Source organism: Lissotriton helveticus, chromosome 8, assembly GCF_964261635.1.
Source record: "Lissotriton helveticus chromosome 8, aLisHel1.1, whole genome shotgun sequence".
In the NCBI taxonomy this organism is placed as follows: Eukaryota; Metazoa; Chordata; class Amphibia; order Caudata; family Salamandridae; genus Lissotriton; species Lissotriton helveticus.
In genome coordinates this window covers 1,668,667,138-1,668,691,167 of record NC_136069.1, presented here as the reverse complement: position 1 = coordinate 1,668,691,167, position 24,030 = coordinate 1,668,667,138, and the positions used below count along the sequence as shown (strand labels likewise).

At 43.7% G+C, this 24,030-nt stretch overlaps 1 protein-coding gene across 1 annotated transcript in view; it reads right to left on the bottom strand.

The window, feature by feature from the left end:
* Positions 1-24,030, bottom strand: part of LOC144773615 (transient receptor potential cation channel subfamily M member 2-like) — a 531,293-nt gene that overhangs the window by 182,509 nt on the left and 324,754 nt on the right. The window contains exons 20-23 of the mRNA XM_078658758.1: positions 15,644-15,776; positions 10,875-11,046; positions 3,321-3,498; positions 480-661 (exon numbers count right to left, since the gene is read on the bottom strand). Coding sequence (XP_078514884.1) covers positions 480-661; positions 3,321-3,498; positions 10,875-11,046; positions 15,644-15,776 — 665 coding nt within the window. The remainder of the gene's footprint in view (positions 1-479; positions 662-3,320; positions 3,499-10,874; positions 11,047-15,643; positions 15,777-24,030) is intronic.

Below are 24,030 nucleotides of genomic sequence, written 5' to 3'. Positions count from 1 at the left end.
GAAGCCTCTAAGATTTGCCAAGAAAAAAACATAACACCGCGCCTTCTCTGGAATTGCCCCAAGGATTTGGAATGCACTACCCCCAGAAACCAGACTTAATCCCTCAACTGCCTCCTTAAAAAAAGAAGTTAAATCTCTTCTCTTGCCGAAATTCACTTGAACCTTGTATCGGACTCCTAGAACAACCAGCTGTAACATAAGACATTACTTTGAAATACAATGTTTCTTTTGTAGATTGTCTTTTTTGTTTAAATACCTTACTTGTAAAGCGCTCTGATACCCGCAAGGGTCATATTCGCGCTATGTAAAACCTTCAAAGTAAATAAATAAATAAAATAAACAAGGAGATGCAGGAAGGGATGTGGCGCCATAAAGGCGTTAGAGAAAGAGGCAGTGGAGAAGGGATCACACCTAACATACATGGGAGGTAGGCAAAGGATCATTCATGTCACAGCTGAGGACAATGCCAGTACACTCACTGAGCAGCTTCTTGGCACGGACTGGTCTCCGCATCATAACATTATTGACCAAGAAGTAGAGGAGGCTGAAGAGGATGAAGGGCGGCGGGGCAGCAGGTCGGTTGCTGTACTCCTCAATCAGGTCGTGTCGCTGAAACTTCCAGATCTGATCAGTGTGATCTTGTACTTCAGAGAAGGTGTAGCTGGAATCAAAGATAGCAACCGAAAAGGTTAGATGAAGGTATGCATTCTAAAAAAAACAAAACCATGAAAATAAGGATGAGAATCGTGCTACATCAGCGAATTGGGAGAGCAAGCACTCAAGGTGAGGAAAAGCAAATGCCCTGGGAAGGACATGTGATTTCACAAAAATCAATTTAAGACGACAGGCAGGAATCAGGAGAGAGAAAATAACTGACAGAAAAACTAAGAGACGAAGCAAGCTGGAGAAATACAGAGCAACGCTGCAACCTATCCTATTATGAATGAACTGACCTAATCCTGAGGAATGCAAGAAGGCAGACCTTTACATTAGGGTGGATATACCATTTTAAATAGGGCTAGTTGAAGCTTTGCAACTTATTCTGGAAAGAGGTGATCAGGCTTATATACGGACAACGACAATCAGCACTGTGGGTGCAGAGAACAAGCAAGGAAATGGCTGCTTGTGATAATGGTTTTCAATAAAAGTCATGCAAGCCATTTCTTTTTCTGTCAGCTTTCTTTTGGAGAAACTTGGAAATCTCTAGTTACAGGGCCTACTGTTTTTATTTATTTATTTGTTGAATTTATAAGGTGCAAAAGCTACCCAAAAACGGTTTCCCGGCGCCTGGACGGAACTGGAAGCAGAAGAGAGGAGATAAGAAGAAGTTACTGATTAAATAACCAGGTCTTCAAAGATCTGCGGAAACAGTGATAAATGGTTTATTTATGGATGGAAAGAGGGAGAGTATTCCAAAGGGTCGGACCAAGATATGAAAAGCACCGACCACCCATCCTGGCAAGTTTGAATCTGAGCACCATGAATTTTTCAAGAGAGGCGGAGCGAAGGTGGCGGGTAGGAACATACGGGCAAGCTAGAGAATGCAGGTATTGTGGTGCTGAGCCCCATTTGATCTTAAACATGTAGCTCAGGGCTTTGAATTTTATGTGATTTTCTACCCTGAGCCAATGTAAGTCATGGAGATAGCCGGAGATGGGAGTAATTCTGAGAACTCTGCAAAAGAGTCTTGCTGCAGCGTTCTGCACCAGCTGCAGTCTACGGGTCACAGCCTTGTTTGCACCCAGAAAAAAAAAACATACTGTTGTAAATGGTATCTTTTGCTTGGAGGCTTTGGTACCGGCTGTTCTAGGAATTCTACTGTGTAGCCATACCTTACTTTGTCTAACACCCAGGGGTCAGATATAAATTGTTTCCAGGCAGGGCAATAAGCCTGAACCTTTCCTTTCATCATATTGGGAGATGTGGGGATTGGGCTGCCCAGGAAGTGATGCTCATCTTGGCTTGTCCTGCCAATTACTGGAAAACAGGCCCTTCTTTGTGGTCTTCCTCCAGATTATCATCCAGTGTAGTGATGGGTGGACTTGATAGTTTTACCCCACAGGTGCGAAAACTACTGGATGACCCTGAAATGGTTTTACACAATCTTCAAGTCTAAAAGAGTAGTCCTGCCTAGGATACTCAGGGGTTTGGTTTGTTCAATAGGAGGTGTATTACAGATGGATGGATGTATACTATCTCTTTACCCCCACCGAAAAAGGCGGTAACAGGTGTTCCAGATTTCTGGATCTTATATTGTTAGCTAATGGGTCATTGTTGTGAATTGGAGATCCCCAGATGGTCCACCCTAGTATAGATGGGAGAGGGATGTAGAGATATGGGCAGTACCCAAAGAAGTGGCCTTAAAAACTGAAGAACAGAGAGGGTTACCCCATAAACCTACAGCAGACTCATGGTTGGACTTTGTAGCAGCATTCACTGGAGTAGTAGATACCTAAGTAAAGGACCCATCATGGACTGGATGACTGAGTGCATGCAGAATGAAAAAAGGGGGGAGCACTGCCACACTTTCTGGACTAGATATGAGGGACGGCAAGTACATAAATAATATACCCTCAACACATTAACAGATTCCTAGTACTTGTAGTTTGTTTAATTTTATTACAGAGAATATATTGCAGAAGAGTAACAATTCTGCATGAAGAAATTAGTCGATCACATCTTCATAGTCTTGTCTATGCATTAAAGACCTACGGTTGCAGTAATTTACATATGGCACATTGATATCAAATAGGTGCATGGTAGGATGTCATGTGCAAATAAGATGTACGTGATTCATCTTGGCCAACTTCTTGGCTTCTTGCACTTCAAAAACCTGTTGAATGATCAGCAGTATTGTGTAATTGTTACATTAAAGTAGACACAACCAATACATAAAAGATTAGGAATGACCATTAACACTAATGGTGTTAGTGCCAGGGAGAATATACATAGGTATTGCCTTGACTTTGTCAGAATTTGAATATTTTGTCATGTTACATGGATCTGCAAGATTAATACAATATGAAGGGGCACAATAGAGAAGAAAATACTGGAGTGGACCTTGTAGACACTTGAAAAGAGAGACAAATGGAGTAGAGGTTGAAGGAAAAGAGCAGCAGAATGGAATCAGAAGAAAGACAGTGAGCAAGAATGACAGAGAGTGAATATATGTGTTTATACAGAAGAGATAAGTAAAGATCTGAAGAGCGGCAGACACAGTGTGAGTAAAGTGAAATAAGAATGAAAAAAGAAAGCTAACAAAGAAATAAAGGGAAGCAGAAGAGAGATAACAGAAGGAAGACTGGGGTTTCCTGACTCACCTGAACATGGCAATCAGCAAGTTTAGGAGCAGAATGTTGGCAAACAGCAGGTACAGACAGAGTAGGACAATTGTCAGCCACTCTGGGAAGATAGGAACTCCATTCAGGCTTTGAGCACATTTCGGTTGAGATGCAACTGACCCATCTGCGGTGCACGTGCTGTTATTAAAGTTTAATTCTGTGACAATAGTAAAGACAAAGGATTCACATTCTCAGCCCTTCATGCGGCAGTAAGCATTTTAAATCCAAAAGTTGCATACATCATGAAATAGTATACTAGAAAGCAATTAACATAAACAGTAGCAAACAGCATAAAGGTTTGCTGAAGTTTTGGATAGAATATCAGTCAGAGCAGTACACACAGTCAAGGTAGGATACTTAAAATTACAAAATACAAACATTCACTAAGCAGTGAGAGCCACATTAGCTCCGATGCAGAGGGCTGAATCGCCCTATCCCACAATGATCTTGCCTTGGGCCTCTGAACTTTCAGGATATCATACCACATGGGAGAAAAGGAAGACATGTCCCTGTAGTCACACATTCGTCAAGGATGTCATGTCACCTGTGGTACTTATTATTTGCCCATTCTACTCTCTTTTTAGCATGATATCCTGAACGTTATGATTTTATATTGTATGTGATATATTGTCCCAATCCAATAGACATTAGGTTGACTGACGCTACTAGATGGAATTACACCAGCCCATTCGATCTCATATTCCGGATGTATGACGTTTCAACGCATGCTTTTACAACGCATGCCATTACGACGCAGGTTTTACAACGCAAGTCGTTACAACGACTTGCGTTGGGGGGGCGCTGGATAGTGAATAGTTTAATTTACTATTCCAACTCCAGTCCCCGTGGATAGTAGGAAAGGTGTTGGATAGTAATTAAACTATTCCCTATCCTAGAGCGCCCCCCAGCGCAATGCATTGTAATAACTTGCATTGTAAAAGTTGCGTCGTAATGGTAGTGCGTTGTAAAAGTTGCGTTGTAAAGGATGTTCCCCCATATTCCTGATAAAATCCCTGGACCCTACAGCCTGTAATGTTGAAGGCTAAAACAGGTTGACTTTTGAGTAGGGTGTAGGCATATTATCTCCATAAGCACCACCTTTATGGAGCACCAAAAATAAAAGGATATTTAGGTGTTTCAGGGTATTTTTATTGCAAAGTGCCCAGGTGGGCATTATAGAAAGTGCTCCCTGGAATATGGTTGAGCACATCCTAGATTTTAGGGACCTGGATGAGACCTAATGATAAAGCATGACATCAATAGGGTGTGTGAGGGTCTACATAGTAAACAATTAAGATAGTGGATTTGTGAAGATTTAGCCTAGAATAGTCTAAAAAGAGGACACTATTTGGTAATGATTGATTGATGGTGGGAGGACTTATCCTATGGTTTTTCCTCTCCTCCCCTAGATAGACTGACCCTTTGGTCTTACCTTTTGCTATTACATCTCATAAACTCCTCCAGATCATAGACACTGGGGCACATAGTTGTCCCAGTTCTACCTGTAAAAGCAATGTCATCTAGGTAGGTGGTGCTGAAGCCATTCATCCCAGACAGTACTTGGTTGACCAACATTTAGAAGAAGGGAGGAGCATTCTTCAACCCAAAAAGCATCACTTTAAACTGAAAGTACCTGGGGTAGAGATTGCAGACCTCTCCCGTGAAAATACTGTTAGGGGATCCTGCCTGTACTATAAAGTTAAATCAAAAGTACTGAGAAACCTGGCATACCCAATTCGACAATGATCTCACCCACCCTAGGTATGAGATAGGGTCAGTCTTCTTGGCTGCAATCAGTACAAAACCTAAATTGTTGTCCCCCCTTCTGATCTAAGGAATGTTGGAGGGTTCGATCAAACCTAGGTCCAACATCTGGGAGCTCTCTCCCTTGCTGCTGATCCTCACCTTGTTTGACAGCCTGTATTGCTTTTCTTTTACCAGACATACTCTCATCTGTTATGGATACACCAAGCGGTGAGCCCAGGTGCCAGCAATAACAGAGACCCAAACTGCCCCAGCAGCTGACGACAGTCCCTCTTTTTTTCCTTCACTGAGCCAATCCGTCTCATGGTGTGACAAGAGATCTGGGAAGGGCTTATTCTCCTCCTCTTCTCTACCCAAAGTCAGAGGGAACATAGTAATTTCTGGCCTGTCATAGTTGGGATTCATCCTGTTGACACACAGGACCCTGAAAGTCTCCCTTCAGGTATCAAAATGTACAATGTAAGTCACCTCACTTTTCTCTCACCATGTAGGTCCACATCCTTCTGTTTGGAGCGATCGTATTCCATCATCAAAACTGTCTGAGCAGGCTGCAACTCCACCAAAGTCACCTGATTATACCACTGTTTATCAGTTCAGACTTGCCACCAGATTTTGGTAAACTTTCCTCAAGCGCTAGGCCTTAATGGACCCAACGGTCAGCAAATATTTTGCCACTTCTTGAGAAGGTTATTGAGTTGTCTCACCTATGTCTCTGAAAAGACTCAGAGGTACCTGGACAGGGTGCCCAAACAAAAGTTAAAATTTACTGAACACTACTCTCTTCTGTGCCCATTCCTGTAGGCAGACAACAGAGATTGGTGAAAAATGCCCCACTTACTCCAGGTTCTTTCATCAGGATTTGATTGTCCTTTTAGCAAGCCCATTTTTCTGCGGTAACATTGCTTGTAAATAACCACTGCTGACATGAAAGTTGACACCCTGTCAAAAAAAACCTCCTTAGGAAAGCGCCATTTGGGTCCCAACCACAAAGGCGGCATCAGGATACATGGTGGTGTGATCAACTACCACAAGAATAAACCTGTCTCCTGAAGGTGTAGGGTTCTGGAATCAAAAATCTACCCTTTCAAGGTGTCTCTACTACCAGAAAGATCCAGAGAGCCTTAGACATTTGTCCTGACATGCCACTGAATTAAATGCATGAAAATGGCAAGATGGAAGAGTGGCAGAATGTATCTAGCTTCTATTTCATCAGGGGCCAATAAATGTTGTTGACCAACTTGTCATAGGTGTTGGCTTTTTCAAGGTTTCCTGTTAAAGGGATATAAAAAGTCATTACAATAAGGCGGTCATGTTGTACTGTGAAGCACCATCACTCTGCCCGACCCGGGCTCTGCAATCTTAGGCTCACCATGGAGGACTCTACCCAGCAAGTAGATTAGGCAATTTCCAAAGGCGTCCCCTTTCTTCTGTACCTCTACTTGTTGCCAAAGACATTTCAGAATGCTTCTACTTTTTAGAAGTCAGACAGAGATGGTTCTTATGCAGCTTGCCACCCCTCTAGCTCTGGCAGGCCTCCCAGCACAGACACCTCTTTCCCTGTAAGCCAAGCTCATCCCCCTCAGCGTTAAACTCTTCTTGGACCATGAGAATTTCTGGGATTGGTTGCCATGACCATATCCTTTTGTGCAGGCACCTGGTCCTAAAATTCGGTCCCTATGACTCCCCTGACTCACAAGTGTAACCCCTGTGGTCAGAAGCACCCACTAAGGCAAACCCAAAATCTCAACATGTGATTTCAGAACACTTCCTTCCTGGCACAGTGCTCCAAATCATTGCCTAGCGGACAATCTACAGGTACATCAGGGCTGACTGCTTCTTTCCTATGACCATTGACCGCACCGCACTCCTGTGGCACCATCGCCACAGGATTGTAGCTGCCCTTATTGTCCACATTTACTACACACTGTCACATATTAGGTAGGCTCTGCTTCTGTTTAAGGAGGACCACTTCCTGTACTTTGAAATGTTACAAAGCATGTCAGCTATGCATTCAACTCCCGCTCAACCATGGAAGCTAGGGTAACCTCGGTGTAAACATCGATCACCACTGTGCCAGTTTTCACTTAACACACTACATTTGCATTCCCTGTGGACTGCCCGATGGAGGAAGGGGAGACTTTTAGGGTAGGCAGAGTCCAAATTAATGGTAAGTAACATGGCCCATTTATTTCATTGATCCGAACTGGTTATCAATAACACAATAACGAAATCCAATACACATATGTGTAAGTTACTTACCTCAGACTCCACACAGACAAGATGTGATTAACTCCTAGAATTTTTTAATTCCGGCAGGACACTACCTCCTGGTTGGAAGATTTCCCTAGCCTGGACCTGACCACCCTAACACCGCTTTTTAACAAATCAGGTTCCCCTCTGGACCTAGACCCCCTCAACAAACTCCATAGAGTAGAAGGAATTATCCTTCCGGTTTTGTTGGAGGTTTTAAAATCCTCGCTGTCCAATGGACAGGTACCCTCAAAATGAAAGCACGCTATGATAAGAGCGCTTTTGAAAAAGCCCAATTTTGATCCAGAGGTATGGAGCAATTATCGCCAGGTCTCCCTGCTCCCTGGGACAAGTAAAATACGTGAATAAAATCCTCTCAGAACATCTCAAGAAACATTCGCTGCTGCATGACACCCAGACAGGCTTCCGCCCTAATCATGGGACGGAGACAGCCGTGTTAGCTGCAGTATAAGAATCAAGGAAAATCCTCGATTAAAGAGGGACGGTGGCAGTTATCCTACTTGACCTGAGTTCTGCATTCGATACGGTCAATTATAACATCTTATTTGACAGGCTCAGAAGGAGTCTCGGGCAAGGCTGTCATGGAATAAGTCCTTCTTGAAGGACAGAGTATTCCAGGTGTTTGAGGGACATTCTACCGCTAAATGTCTGCCTCTCATTGAGCCCCGCCCTTTTTAATGTTTATCTCAGACCCCTGGCTGAGTTAGTGCTAACCTATGGAATTCAAATCATTACATACACGGACGATACACAACTGGTGGTAGCGCCAAACCATCCACGGAACACGCCAATCAATCTTGAATCCTGCATGGAGGCGTAGGCTATGTGGATGAACCGGTCTTGTCTCAGGCTTAACGGAGACAAGACTGAGGTAATGATTTAAGTTGGCCTAAACGTTTGGTGTCACCGTCTACCCGAAAAGACGAGATTAAAAGTTTGAGAGTCTGGTTAGAGAAATCCCTTAACTTTAATAATCAAGCAATTAAGTTGGCCGCATCATGCTTTGGCATCATTGGAATACTAAGGAAAGTTCTTCCACTGCTGCCGGTTCTGTCTCGAAGAGTGATAGTGCAGGCACTGGTCCTATCACGATTAGAATATGGAAACTCTCTTTACTCAGGTACCACAAAGGCCACCATAAGGAAATTACAAGTGGTTCAAAACTGTGTGGTTAGGCTGCTTTATTACACCCCCTGCCGGCAATCAGCCATGCCGGTCTTAAAAAAAACTCCACTGGCTGCCAATAAGTGAACAGATCAAGTTCAAAGCCTTATGCATAGCCCATAAAACCGCTAGGAGGGACAGGTCCCACAAAAAATCACTCCCTTCTAGCCTTTTACTACCCCACAAGATATCTTCGGTCAACTAATCAATTTCTGGCATTGATACCAATAACAAAGAGAGCAAGCTCAGGCGGTTGCATGTTCTCTCTCAACGCGGCCAAGTTATGGAATACTCTCCCCAACCAGTTGCGGTCAACCATGCACCATCTTTCCTTTGGGAGACAGTTAAAGACATGGCTCTTCAGAGCATGCCATAGTTAAGATCTTTCTCTCCTGCCCTGATTGTCGCTGATAGCGCGGCGATGCCTAAGGGTAGCCAGGAGCTCTATGAATATTTACCAACAATAATAATAATAATAATGCCTTATCTGCTAGAGATTCTATCTAGGTGCAGATTCCTTACCTTAGAATTATCGCAAGACATTAGACTGGGTCTTGAATTTTCTTGTGAGCAGTACCCCTGTATGTGGGTAGGTGGTGCTGTTCTGCTCCCCATGGCATTGTTGGTGGCGTCCGCACTGGAAGTGTCATGTGCCACCCCAGCAAGCAAACATCAGTTTCTTAGTGCACTTTTCCATGCCAGGAGCGCGGAGCCACAAAGAACACTGACCACTGGTGTGTAAAACTAGGGCCCTGAAAGGGGAACTTGTTCGCAGAGCGGCAAGGATGGGTGGGTTGGTAAGGAATCTGCTGCTAGATACAGTCTCTACCAGATATGACACCGGAGGCAGATGAGGTGCGGGCCCGTCACCAACATTTGTCAGTGACAGGCACAGCAGGGCTTGAAGCCAGCCTTTCTAGTCTAGTGGACATCGATGCCACACTAGAAGACAAGTCTCACAAAACTTCAACAAAAAAAGGAAAAAGGCAGTCAAAAAGTGATGCGCGTAGCTCTCTCCTGAGCTGACTGGCATGGAAAGAAAAGAACTGACATCAGCGCACTGGGGTGACGCCTATAAAGACAGCATGCACGTCACTTCCAGCAAGGGCGATGAAACCTACCAGCGCGCAGGGGTATTGTTCACGAAAAATATCTGGATCCAGTCTGATGCCTGGGGATAATTCAATATGCCTATTTCAGTTCGTTAAAATAATATTTCCTAATAATGTTGCACAACAAAGCTCATAAGGATATTGTGGTTTTCTCACTGATAAAATATAAACTGGTGGTATCATGAGATTGTACCTAATACAATTTAAATGTATGTTTCTTAGAGTGACTGCAGGGTTGCCACATAGACTGTTCTAAGAATCATGTTAGGATAGCCTTTGCTTCATTGATCCTTTCTCACTGGCACCGATCGAGGTGTCACATAAGTGAAATGACATCTATTTGAACACTGCACAAAGGAGCACTGGTTCCACTCACACCACTCACTACATGTAACTTGAAGAAGTTGTCCCGTCCCAGGGCGCATCCATAAAAATTCCTTCAGACACAATATAGCCTTATAGCCCGCCGTAGAGGGCTATAACTGGCTATTAAAGGCCCGCTCCCGCATTAAAGTTCCGAGCCGAATGCAAGGGACTTTAACAAGGGACGGGACTTTAATTGCCATTATAGCCCTGCTACTGCGGGCTATAAGGCTATTAGAACATTGTGCCACTAGAGGGCAGAATGTTCTGACAAATAAAACAAAGGCTTCTCGAAGCTCGAGGGGATTTAAATCCCCACGAGCTCCGAGAGACCTTTGTAAAACATTGGAATGTTGCTCTGCGGGCCTTAACCGGTCCCTAGAAGCAGGGAGCACTCCATTGTCTGCAATGGAGCTCCCAACATTCCAATGTTCTGATAAGCATTAGAGTTCCCATCCTACGTACAGGTCTACATTAATTGTGTGAATATATGTAAACAATAGCGGTTGAGCTGCCAATGGGGGGTGTCTTCCTCTGCACAATGCCACCCTTCACATGAACAGTTGCTTGGTTATTACTCCTACATTCCCACAATTCCTTCTAATTTCACACAGATGTGCCACCCTGAGAAGCTGAAAACATCAGCCCAAAGTACTCCTGACTAATCACAAGTTCCTCCGCGTGGAAGGTGATGATGACTCTGCTCAGCTAGGTCCAGGGGTATCATCATTTTACATGAGCAGTGATCATCTCAAGGGGACAAAAACAGCATTGCTGGTGGCCCAGGGGTGTGCAGGAATGGCAGAACGTGACCTTGAAACAATATGGCACGGGACAATAAAACAACATGGCTCCTTACTGTCCACATCCGTAGGTAGCTGCCCAAAGAGCGTGAGGTAAGGCTGATATATCACACTGCGGAAGATCCAGTCCAACCGCTCCTCATTCTGTATCATGATGGCCTGCTTGGAGACTCCAAATGACACCACCCACACAGACAACAGGAACAGGAAGAAGAAGATGTCCTTTATCTGGAATGAGAATGAGAAATGAGGTCCTGTAAATGCTTTAGCCAAAATATCCTACTCTTCACGCAAGCCTGTGTTAACCTCACCTGCGGGCGAGTTTGCTGGTGTTTACATCAGCGGCGGAGAACTCACTCTTCCTGACTCTTGGTCCCCAGCTCATTTGGAGAGTGCTGCTGACAGAGCCTACTCCAGTTCCATCACCAGCATACCCTGACAGCTCGATGGGGCATGAGATGTCGGAGGTGAGCCCTAGCACTTCCCACCGGTCCTCCACTTGGTCGGAGGAGCGTCGCTGCACTGCCTTCTCGCAGTGAGAGTAGCCAAAACAAAAAATGGTAATAACTTTTAGTTATTACCATTTTATGTTTGCTGTGGAGGAGTGGTTTTCCCACTCCTGAGTGCACAAAGACTGTTTGGTCGGCTCTCTCGGGCTGGCCAAACCAGTCATCCGCACTCTGCGCAATGCAGCCTGCATGGAAAACATGCCCACCCCACTATCCCCTGGCTTGGGGCCATCCCAACCAATCACAATGCTGCACGGTAGCGTTGTGATTGGCTAAGGGGAGGGATCCTGGCTGCTTGGCTGCTTGCTCCCTGTTCCTGCCGGAGGCAGGAGAGCAGGAGCCAAGAAGACACGTGACAGGTGGAAAGGTAAGTTCAATTTTAATGTTTTTTCTTCCCCCGCGACACCTCCACGATCCGCCTTCCTCCCCCGTGACACCCCCGCATATTCCCCCCACACCTCGGACCCTCCGCCTCCGCCCTGACCACCCACACCACCCATGAGTCGTGCCGGCCGCTACTGACTAAAGTCACAGGTTGGATGGCTTTTTTGGGTGTGTCGCCACCAGGTTAAACTTTGACGGGGGACAGTAAAAACAATTTCGGACCCCCCACTATGGGAGAAAACTCCCATTGCGCAGGGGGCATTAGTTTTACTTTCTTCATAAAACTAGCTCCAGCTGTGGGGGTTTCTCTTTGGAAAAAGTAAAGCTTGTTAAAGTTTGACTGACGGCTCTCTTGCTTGACGGAGGCTCCCAGCAAACCTTTTCAGGATTGACAGGAAAGGCGGCTCCAGACATTGCTTAGAGTTGTCCAAGGGGCTGAAGGACAACTCTACATGTGCCTCAGGATGAGAGGGGCATTGTCAGGATTCGCCCCTACGCGGCATCATCAGCATCATCGCATTCGCAGAGTCTAAATAAGCATTTGCAATGCACTCGGTCTCGCCTTTGCAAAATTTTGAGTTATTGGCATCGTAAATATTGACGTTTTTAATAATGTGTTAATTTTTAAAATAGTTTGGCTTTGTTAATAATAATGCTAATATCTTATCAATTTGTATTGTTATGAGAATAAACTACTATGTACCGACTGCGTAAACAAGTTTTGCACTGGAAAGTGGATCAGGGAACAGAAACCGCTCTTGTCAACGTGTTAGAAGAGGCCCGGAAGATCACCGACCAAGGAGGCACCGCAGCTATTATCCTACTTAACCTAAGTGTCGCCTTCGACACGGTCAATCACAGCATACTGCTACAACGACTCAACAATATAGGCGTTTCATCAACCTCACTCTCTTGGTTTACTTCCTTTTTAAAGGAACGATATTTCCAAGTGTTTGAGGGTGAAGCCTCTTCCATCAAGAAACCGTTAAACTGTGGGGTGCCACAGGGCTCATCCCTAAGCCCCACACTTTTTAACGTGTACATGAGCCCCCTAGCTGAAGTGGTCCGACCTTTTGGGCTATCAATTATTACCTATGCCGACGACACTCAGCTAGTGGTGGCTCTAGGCCAGGCCAACTCCTCTTCTTGCAACCTTAGGGATGGCCTGGAAGCAGTTGCCTCCTGGATGACCGCGTCCTGTCTCAAATTGAACGGAGAAAAAACGGAGCTAATGTTGGTGGGCTACACCCCCCACACAAACATCGAACATCTTTGGCCCCCATGTCTCGGTCCACCCATGGCCCCTAAAGAATCCATCAAAAGCTTGGGCGTCTGGCTAGACAGTTCCCTTAACTTTAAGCAACAAGCGGCAAAACTCTCTGCCACCTGCTTCGGCCTACTCAGGCTGATTCGAAAAATCTCCCCTCTACTTCCATTTAATGCCAGGAAAATCATGATTCAGGGCCTAATCCTATCTCGTTTGGATTTTAGCAACGCCCTATATTTGGGAGCCCCACAATCCACCCTTAACAAACTACAGGTGGTCCAAAATTGCGCCGCCCGCACTCTTCTTCTAATACCCCGTCACACTCCAGTCAAGGAAGAACTCAGGAACCTACATTGGCTCCCTGTCAGAGACCGAGTTGCATTTAAGTCCCTCTGCATTGTGCACAGAGCCTTTTAGAAAACCGGTGCCCCCATCAATCACTCATTAGTCACTCCCTACTTACCCAACAGACAACTCAGATCCACCCTTTCACACCTACTCACAGTGCCCCGTATCAAGAGGGCAAGGTGTGGCGGACGCTCCTTTGGATATAATGTGGCAAAACTGTGGAATGCCCTGCCGTTACAACTATGCAGGGAACCCAATCTTTTGTCCTTCAGGAAAAGCCTAAAAACCGAGCTTTTCAAAATCTAGCACTCGCTCACTGCACCCTCCACGTGTCTGTTCACAGCGCTAGGACGCCTCCGGGTAACTACCGCGCTTTATAAATACTCATTCCATTCCATTCCATTCCATTCCAGGGAAAAAACTCCCCACAAATGTTAGTAAATCTGTCCCAAAGGGGTATATTTACAAGAACTAACGCCTCAGCATCAGATTGCTAGCGCCTGCCGCAAATGCCCTAACGATGCCATGGATGCGCTGTATTTACAATACCGGGCTCTATGACGCAAAGATTCATAGATACGTCAGAAATTCTAACACATATGTTGGCACTAAAGTGATGCATTGCTGGAGTTAGTCGTAAGACTGATGCAACTCCAGTAATGCGTCAGAACACAGAGGTGAGTCCTATGGGCCCGATTCAAAGAACTAACTCAAGACAAAATCCTAAACTTACTACCATTTACTCATTTTGGTATTCACAGAAAGCACTTACTCATTTTGGTATTCACATTAGGCATTTACTCATCGATGAGTAAGTGCCTTCTGTGAATGCCAAAATGAGTAAGTACCTTCTGTGAATACCAAAATGGTAGTAAGTTTAGGATTTTGTCTTAAGTCAGTTCTGTGAATCGGGCCCGATGTTACAAGATCTAAGTCAATCCTTACGGTTGGCTTGAGAAGGTGTAGGGATTTTGACCAGGTCAAGTTATAGAGTGATGCAGTGAAAAGTTGTAAAATCCTATGTGCTATTTCCACATGGCTTTTAAAGTGGGAATGCAGGTATAATGTGGTGCAGGCCTTTACAAAGTGACGCTTTGGGCCCAATGCGTCAGTTTGTAAATATGGAGTAGCCTGGAGCACTGATTATGCATATGAATCCTGCAGTGTCGCTCGCTCCTTGTAAATATGCCCCGTAGTATGTATAAGACCAGGTTTAAGTTTTTAGAACCACTGTCCAAGATTATACTACTTATTGCTTTAGTGGATACTTTAATAAACTAGTTGGCGGTATTGTTAATTTTTGAGTTAGTTGTAGCACAAACTGAAAGAGTTAGAAAAGAAAGGCACCTACCCAAAGGGTGTTATGTAACTTGTGCGTTAATGTTGCCTGTGCCTAATCCTCTATGGTTCTGTATTTAAAGGCAGCCAATTTTATGTGGTTATTTTTTATAGTTTTAATTTTATTGTGAGTGATTCTTATTCAATACCAGCAACTTGTCTACCTAACTGCTTACAGTACTGCAGGTAATGTTACATAAGGGGTACAGCATGCAATCTACCAGTGCTAAACTCAAAGGAGGGTGACATTTGTTCAAAGAAGCTCAGGACCAGGTGCCTGCTTATCCTCTACCTCTATAGTTTTCCTCCACTGGTTTTCACCAAGCAGTCTAATCCTCACATTGTAGATTTTCTCCCTTCATTCCAATCTTGTGTGGTCCTTGGTGGCTAACTCCTGTAGAGATTGTCTATGTCTAAATATTGCTGCCTTCCTTGTGACTTTTAAGGGACAGAGGGCACTTTCTGCTGCATTTTAGGGAGTCGAAAAAAGAATGTGACGTGTTTGCACCTTCTTTGAGTTGACAGTGTTACACTATTGGGGGCCGATTCACAGAACTAATCTGAGATAAAATCCCAAACGTACTACTTTTGGTATTCACAGAAGGCATGTAGTAGTAGTAAAGTTAGGACTCCTAACTTTACTACAACTAAACTGAGACAAAATCCTAACTTTACGATTTTCTGTATTCACAAAATGCATTTAGTAGTAGTAAAGTTAGGATTCCTAAAGAATACCAAAAGTAGTACGTTTAGGATTTTATCTCAGATTAGTTCTGTGAATCCGCCCCTTAGTTTGTAGTATTTCATTTGACTTCAGTAAGCTGCAGTTAGGTGTGATTTCAATGGGTCCTGCCCAAAACGCGCATTCGCGATACATTAACTGGTCTTTCGCACAGTGCAGTACAACACATTTTTGCTGCAGCGCTTGTGTCAATAGTAGTGGCAGAGTGATGATCAACCGAGGACCAGGGCTTCTCACCATCCTCTGCATCATGATGATCTTGGGCCCGAGGACTTTGCTGACAGTGAAGATGCACATGAGTCGGAGGCAGAAGACGATGAAGTCCACAGCGAGGATGACCCTTCCTGCGTAGAGTGAGACTGTGATGCATCTGCAAACAGGAAGAGAAGAACAGCGGTCAGGGCCATTGTAAAGAGGTCCGGGGCACACAGGATAACATGAACCGGTTAATAGGACCATTATATGGTATCAGAGAATGGTGTACGAGTGTGCGACAAAATAGTCCCCATGTCGAAAGTGCATCTTGGGCAGGTTAAGGCATGGAGTGTAGTAGGTTACAGTGTACTAAGCATGATATGTGTTTATATATGTGAGTGTAAGTGAAAAACTGAAAATGTGTCAAAGACTGAGGGGTGCTAACACCTATTATCTTCATACTACCATACAGAGTCACAAAACTGGGTCTTCACACATCCATGTTCCCTTTCCCAGCACCCCTGCAGTGCATGATGCCTCCCTGACAATGTGCAACACACGTCAAGACAATAATACTTCAACAGTCCAACACACCAATGCCTGTAACCTTGGTGTTTGTGGTAGACCTGTTTGGGCTTGTGTGTGTGTGTGTTACCAACTACAGCAAAGGCACACCATGAAATATTCCATCACAAACCAACACAGCAACAAATTATACCACTGAGAGAATTGTTCTGGACAAATAGGGTATTGACATTACCAGGAAAGGAGAAGAAGATGATTATTTTTTTAATACCAGGTTCCAGAATGCATTCTGAGTTTTCATGGTTGTGCCACAACAGCAAGCAAGCAGGACAGGGAGTGTGATGACCACTAAGGCGGAGATCATAACATTCAACAGTACCAGGGGTATACAGGGGCTGCTGAGTTCCTGTGTTCAGCCGTCAGCGGGGTCTGTCACTCCCTCCAGTGTCTTGGTGGCATGTTGGGTTAACAAAAGACTTGCCTCCTGCAATCTCCATAATTTCCATGTGTGTCATTGTGGCACTATGGCTGTAGCAGATGGGCACAGGCTGATGCCACAGTGGTGACCATGCATGCACTGGTGACAGTGACCTGGTGGGGTGAGGTGTGGAGGGGACAGTGCACCATGTCAGGTTGCTTTGACATCACACATAGGTCTTAGCCAGAAAAGGCAATGGCCTAGGGCCTGGAGGCAATGCCATGCTATGTCACATAGATGGCCTGCTGATGCCTAAGGCCACAACATACCAACAACAGCAAAGAACATCATGCCCAAGGGGACGTAGCTGCTGAGTAAACACAAGGGCTGCGGACGCCACTGGCACCAAGCACATTAATGTAAGCATGTGGAGGCAATTTAAACATGCAAACCTGACCAAAGTTTTTTTTGTTTAATTTGGACACAGTGCAAAGACAGTTTGCTGAATTAACATCCTGGATCTGCAGAGAAGATGTCACATGTTGACTCCCACCAGGAGAACTTGGCAATCCATAATTACCTGCATCAAAAGCATTGGAGGTACCACCTTACAACAAGAACACCTGCTACCATCCGTGGGTGCCAAAGAGGAGCTACTGCAGTATGAGAGATGCAGACACAATACACACATTAACAGCAATGTGTCTGCACAGTTAGATTTGGACTTTAAATCTCTAATAAGCCCATCTATGAAAATTCAAATTAACTTCATTGCTTCTTTAATTATTTTTTTTGTAAACAAACAAATGAAAGAGAAGAAATGCTACTTTGCCTTTTTCTATTATCACAACCGCCGTGGGTAATGCCTTTGGTGTTGCCTACTTTACTGCAATAACGCCCTTTAGTTTGCATGCTAGATTGGTAGTTAAACACTGCACCTTATCTAGAACATGGCATTCACTTGGCCCAGGGCTAGATTTGGCCTGTACCGATTACTAGCACAATTAATCAAACAAGGCTGGGTAACATGTGGATTTCTGCTTTATGGACAACTGTGTCCCCCATAGACCCTTGTGGGCTCCTGATGTAAGAGACAGCAGCTGAGAGGCATGGTCCTCTCCTTGCTGGCATCAACCAGGTGGAATCTCTTGCCTGTCTCTACACAGTCGCGAGTTGATAATTCAGCAAAAAGCTAATAAAACCCTACTTGTAGCAATAAGGTCTGTAGTAGGCTGTCTCTAGAGCAGGTGAAGACAAGGTCCTATATTTTCTTCACAACTACATGAAATGACTGCACAAAACACGCCATCTTTAATGACAAGATCACATGTGGATGTCACCACAAATTGCACATACACGTGCGTCAAATGACAACCTCCATCCCAGTGGTCAGGAGAACAAACCGCTTGGGATATGGGATCCAGGAAAAAGAAAATCTGTCATCCTGTCAGTCAAACCTCCAATAAAAGCCTTTGTTAAAGCTGTCTTCAAGTGTTTGATTGCCCTATATAGCTAAGTGTCAGAGCCTAATTTAGCAGGCAATAAGACTATCTGGAGTAAGTGTTTGATGGGCGGGAACCTTTCAGACAGAGGGTTCTTTGCATAGGACTGTAAATTGCTAGCAGTAGATGTAGTGTCGTATGGTCATGTGCAAGGAGCCTTATATTCCTCAGCAGACTCCATGCAAAGTTACACAATTGGTTGGGAGGTTCTTGGGTGCGTCTGGCTGATGTACATACAGTTTACGTCGTAATGCGTTAAGTTAACAGTTGCATGCCGAAGACTAAAGATGTTTGTTACAGTGCTCCATGTGTGGTGTGGTCATTTACGTGTTCCAGAGCTGGGGAGGACGCAACAACGGGTGACGAGTAGGAGATACGTGCCCCGAAGAAATAAGACTGCTCTCCCTGAGAGTTTGCCATGGTCCAGGAAACTGCTCATGTATGCCACATGCACCCCAAAAAACAGTTTATCGTTGGCTTATGTGGAGTCAAAGCCCCGCTCTAGCTCTTAAAAGGCCCTCAAAGAAGGTGAAGGGCCCTACAGAGAAGCACAGTCAGAAAGCCAGCAACAAGCTTACTTGTAAGGCAGAAAGAAGAGATACTGGGCCAGATTCACAGAACTAACTTAAGACAAAATTCTAAACTTACTACCATTTTGGTATTCACAGAAGGCACTTACTCATTTTGGTATTCACAGAAGGCACCTACTCATTTCGATATTCACAGAAGTTAGAAGTCCTAACTTTAGTAGGTATTGATATCAAGTCAGCCTTGTGTCCAGCCTTCATACCTATTGGTCAATTCCAAATTCTATAACAGGTGATAACCCTGCCTCCTTGCTATTTGGGAGAACCATTGGGACAATGCTACCACAATGGTCCACAAGCTGAGTGATTTACACTGATGAGATTTGTGTCATGGACACTGCTCACAAAAGCAAAATGAAGACCTATGCGGATAGGTGCAGATGCGCTCGGGACATGGTTTTCGAGAAAGGAGTCCGGGTCTAAGTCAACCAAAAACGGAAACACTCCAAACTCCATTTGATGCTGACCCATTTGTAGTGTAGTTCCTATTATCCCAATAGGCTCTGCGCATTGGAATAATACCTTCAATAGTATAGGCCTAGACCAGACGTTAACTAGGTCTTCTACTGTCGATATTAGACTTAAAGTTTTGGGTTTGCCAGCTAGCTCAGAGTTCACTAGAAACTTTCTCGAATAGGCAAGGAGGAGTTGAACCTCCCTGGATAGACAAGAAGGGATTTAGTTTCTGACAACCATAGAACATGACAACTTTGCTCTCCCCTAATCAAGAGTGTATCTCTAGAGTCGTGTGAAAACAAAAGACGACTTATTTTACTCAGTCAGTACGTGCATTCTTAGTTTCACCAGATTGTAGAGAAAAGGAAGAGACGGGCGTGTTCAATAAAAGATGGTATTTATTGATCAGTCTCTTTTCTCATACAAGAGAAATGGATCGATATTATTGCAATACTTATGGTTAAGTAAAGTGCATACATTAAAAGCAGAAGTATAAAATAATACTGTAAAAACATTTATATGGTTTCTAAGCCATATGAAGGTTTAAAATGAATAAAATAGATACATACACATATACATTTGACTAATCGTACTCAACTGGTGTTTCTAACTACGCCTACCCCAATGTACCTGACCTAAGCCTAATACGTGGGCGGGAATAGAAAGTAGCAGTTTAAGTTAAGTTTGTTTTGCCAAGTGACTGACTCAAGAATTCTCTGCGAGGGGTTATTCAGTTCTGTACCTGGAATCTAGGATGAATGAGGGATGGTATCTCTTGTCTCTGGTCTCGATATGCCAGGCTGCCTGCGAGGGCTACCCGGAAGCGCCGGAGCTGGATTTCTCGGCAGGAGAAAGCAGCGTCTCGTTCTCAGCGCGTCAGGAAGGCGGGACTGCGCCAGCGGGGTCTGCTCTGCTCTGGGCTTCGGCAAGTCTGGCTGCTCCGATCTCGTCACCACCGCGTGTGTTTGCTTAAGGCAATATCGGTAATATTTATACCTTTAAGGTGCCGAGATTGACGTAAGGATGGACATAGATACGTCAATAAGGATGTCATACGAACTGGTCGTTAGCACATTCTTTTGCTGAAGTTCTCGATGAAATCAAAACAATGGCCGCAGGGTTTTTCCCAGGTTGTCATAGGTTTGATTTGTTTTGAGAACTCCGTATGCCTTATCAGGGGCTGGAGGAATATCGCTTGTCTAATTAGATAGCAAGCGTTATGACCTAATCAGATAACACGTTCCTGTGCCGTAGTGTGGCTTAATCAGATAACGGTTTCTGCATCATGGGGGTTTTCTGCATCATGGGATGGCTGCTAGTTAACTTGTTAACCAGAATAGGGTCAGGAATAGGGGGATCGATACAGAACCTATAGGAATACATCACACCCACTCCACGCTAACTATGGACATATTTACGAATCTAGGCATAGTAAAACATACTGTAGAATATCGTGTATACCTTACCACCCCAAAATACATAAATGCATTTTGAAATTATCTAATATACGAAAAAAGTCACATGTATTATATGCACTCAAGCTGTAGAATAATGCTAAAGTAATCACGCATTTGTATACATTATTGCTAATTGGTATATGAGAATTTACACATGAAATGGCTCTTAATACAGAAAAAAGGTTCGAGACCATTCCATCACAGAATAAAATATTTATGAACATACCAGCGGGCAGCTAATGTCTATAAAGTATCTAAAAATAGAAATTTTAGTTCTCTAAGAATAGTTCTTACTTTAAGCAGAAGATAAGTGTCCCGAAAAAATCGTAAAAATATTTTGGGGCTGCTGAAAAAATTGCTGTCCGTGAACTGGAGGGAAAATTGTTCATGTAATTTTATCATTGAAGTTGAAGGCCAAATTCAGGGTGTTGGGAACGCCGTGTGCTAGCTTGCTCAAAAGTCTCTATTTCTGCTCTGGTGAGAACATCATATCATTTAGACTGTCGAAAAAGCTGTCAACAGCTTCCTGGGAGAGTTCCACTAACTCGGAAAAAGGTGTAACCATGCATTCGTGTGCATGATTGTCTCCATTGACGTTTTGATTAGGATTGCTGACAGAAGGTCGTACCTGATCGATGCTGCTTTCATCTTGAACTTCACTACCCCTTAATCGTAGTGGTGAAGCTTCCACGAATGCCGTCATCAGGATTGGTAGCCGTTGAGGGCAGCACAAAGCATGAGCCTTTATTGGACTCAACAATGTTTCTGCATCCATTGGCGCATCTGATTGTAGCGTCAGACAGGTGTCCAACACGCATTCTTCTCCGCATAGCAAGCACCTTAATACAGGTAAAACACATCGATGCCACATTGGTCGAAATTATAGAAACCAAGTCATGTTCAGGTCTCTAAGCCGGGATAGTCCCAGGATTTTTGATATCCGGTCCCGGTATCCAATGGCTCGGATTGTTTCTTCCCTTGTCGCAGGTGTTTTGTCTGTGACACGGTTTGCCATAACGAAATATTAGGACCAAGAATAGGATTCCTGCAATTAGTCCCAAAATGAGGGGAAGTCCGCCAAAAATCGAATGGACGAAATCTGGAAAAATACCCAGTATGGCTTTGAATGGTGTTAATGCCATTGAAAATACTGTCTTAAATACCTTTGAGACTCCACTGGTATCAGAAATATTTAAGATTTCATTCAGGATTTCTGCGAAATGTATGGGGGAATTAGTTGATAACAAAGAGTGAATCTCTGCAGTCGTCCTTGCGACTAGGAGATCATATGTTTCTTTTGATGACGTGAGTCTGGTTGGCGTCTGAAGAAGCACTGTTTTCATTCTGCTTAAAGTATCTATTCGTATAGAAGTAATTTTCAAGTTAGGCCATGCCCTTGCCTCCCTGTCTGGAAAGGAGCTGGGGAACAATGAGCGTCCACAGCACTTGACCTTCGCAGTCGTAGTTACGAGATAAGGAGTCCCGGGCATAAGACTACAACATCTGCGATCTACAATTAGAATGTAACTCCCATTATAGAGTCTTTGAAAGAATGGTTCTATCTCTGTTGCAGGTGCGCCTAGCTGGTGACATGAAAGGTTATTTGAGTTCCCTTCACAGGCTCCATGCAAACTAATTCCATTACACAGAAGTGTACCGCTTAGTGACATCGCACAATTATTGCCACTAAGAAACACTTTCTGTCCTTTATTACTGACACATGCATGTGAATAGGGCAAGTTCCATGTTGTTTTAATGTACCCTTTCCCCAATTTTTCGTACATGCCAGCCTGTATATATTTTTGGCAGTATTGAAACCTGAAGGTAGATATTGGAATATTAATTATCCCATGTATTATCCATTCACTGACAGGTCGTTCTGACATTGTCACTGGTAATCTCTCGAGTTTCTCAATGCTCAGGATTGTATAATCAGCACCCTTCTGTGCCATACTGATTTGTTTATCAGTAAGGTTAAAGATATTGAATAGTGACGTTGTGTTGATTAAACGCCAAGGCACATAGCCTGAACGCAGATTTTGTAACGTCCAGCCAAGCTGTACAATAGAACGCAATTGAGACTGACCGTGTTGTAACAACAGTAAGTCTTGCGATAAAATGTCGATTGCTGAAGACACAATGCTGTCCAAAGAAAAAATTCTGGAGGACAGAGTCATTAACCCATTGTCCACTACAGAAAGTGATTTTTCCAAAGTAATACGGTCAATTTCCCGTATACTTTCTGCTGTTTCAATTTGAGTCACCTTCCAGGCCTCGTTGTAAGCTGCATATACAGAGGCTGCTATGAAACGCTTTTGACGCTGTTTGCGTGGTCCCATAATGAAATCACGCAAGTCAGCACCATCAGTAAGTAAAGTTAGGTGTTGCTTCATTTCTGTCAGTGTGGAAGTTTGTAGCCATTGAAGGCATAATTTGCCCACACTGTAGGTGGTTATTATCCCTGGGTGTTGTCTTTGGGAATATCTAGAGTCTGGCCTGGTCAGTTTGAACCCCTGTGTTTTGTTCAGGAATCTATCTTGACAGTTATTAGTATCTGTGGGCCAGATCAACCACTGTTTCCAATCAGGATGTGTTATGTTTTGGTTTAATACATAGTTTACGTCTATCTCTTCATCTGTAGAGCTATTGCTGTTCATTGTTGGCTTTGGAATAGACGGTTTATTTAAGTCTTTGATTTTGGCTAGGCCAAGACAGGTAGTTTGTTGAACAGTGTCATTCAAAAATATAATTTGTTCTGGGATCATGCAGGCTCTAAACAATGATTCTATACCTTGTACTTGCCATTCTTTTGTACCCCAAACACTCTTTAATTCAACATTTTTGTCCCAATAATCAAAACCAAAAGTATTCATTTGTTCAAAGAATGAGTCTGAATATATCAATTTCGTGTTTGTTAGCATGGTCTTTGTCCCTGTCTTATTTGACAATTTGAAATAAAATGTTTCAGCATTACTTGTGTTGAACCCTGAAAAGTATGAATATTTGTCATAAATGGTTCTTGAGCTTCCTTTTGGAGGGGTTGCACAATGTTCCCATTGATTATAATTTAAAACATTTCTAGGTTGTGCAGATTTATGTAGAAAATGGTTACCATAATGGTTATAACAGTACATACTATCATAATTAGTGGAACCCTGCAAATAATCATGTTTGGTAAATTTAGCAGACATCACTAAGTCAGACATCATATTATTTATACTTTCAAAGTCCCAATCATCAGCAAACGAGCTCGGTTTTACAAAGTCACTCAACGAGATCTTGATTTGGTGTGGATATTTCAGGATTTCAACCAGACCATAAATTTCGTAGTCAGTGTTGTCCCATGCTACCCCACCCGGTATAGGATTGGCTGTGAAGTTGACTGAAGAAAGTTCTCTTTTCTCGACGTGTGAAGATGTGTGTGGCTTGAGGATCAAGTTGATTTTCTGACTTGCTGTGTCCATTTTAGCATATTTTCCCTCAA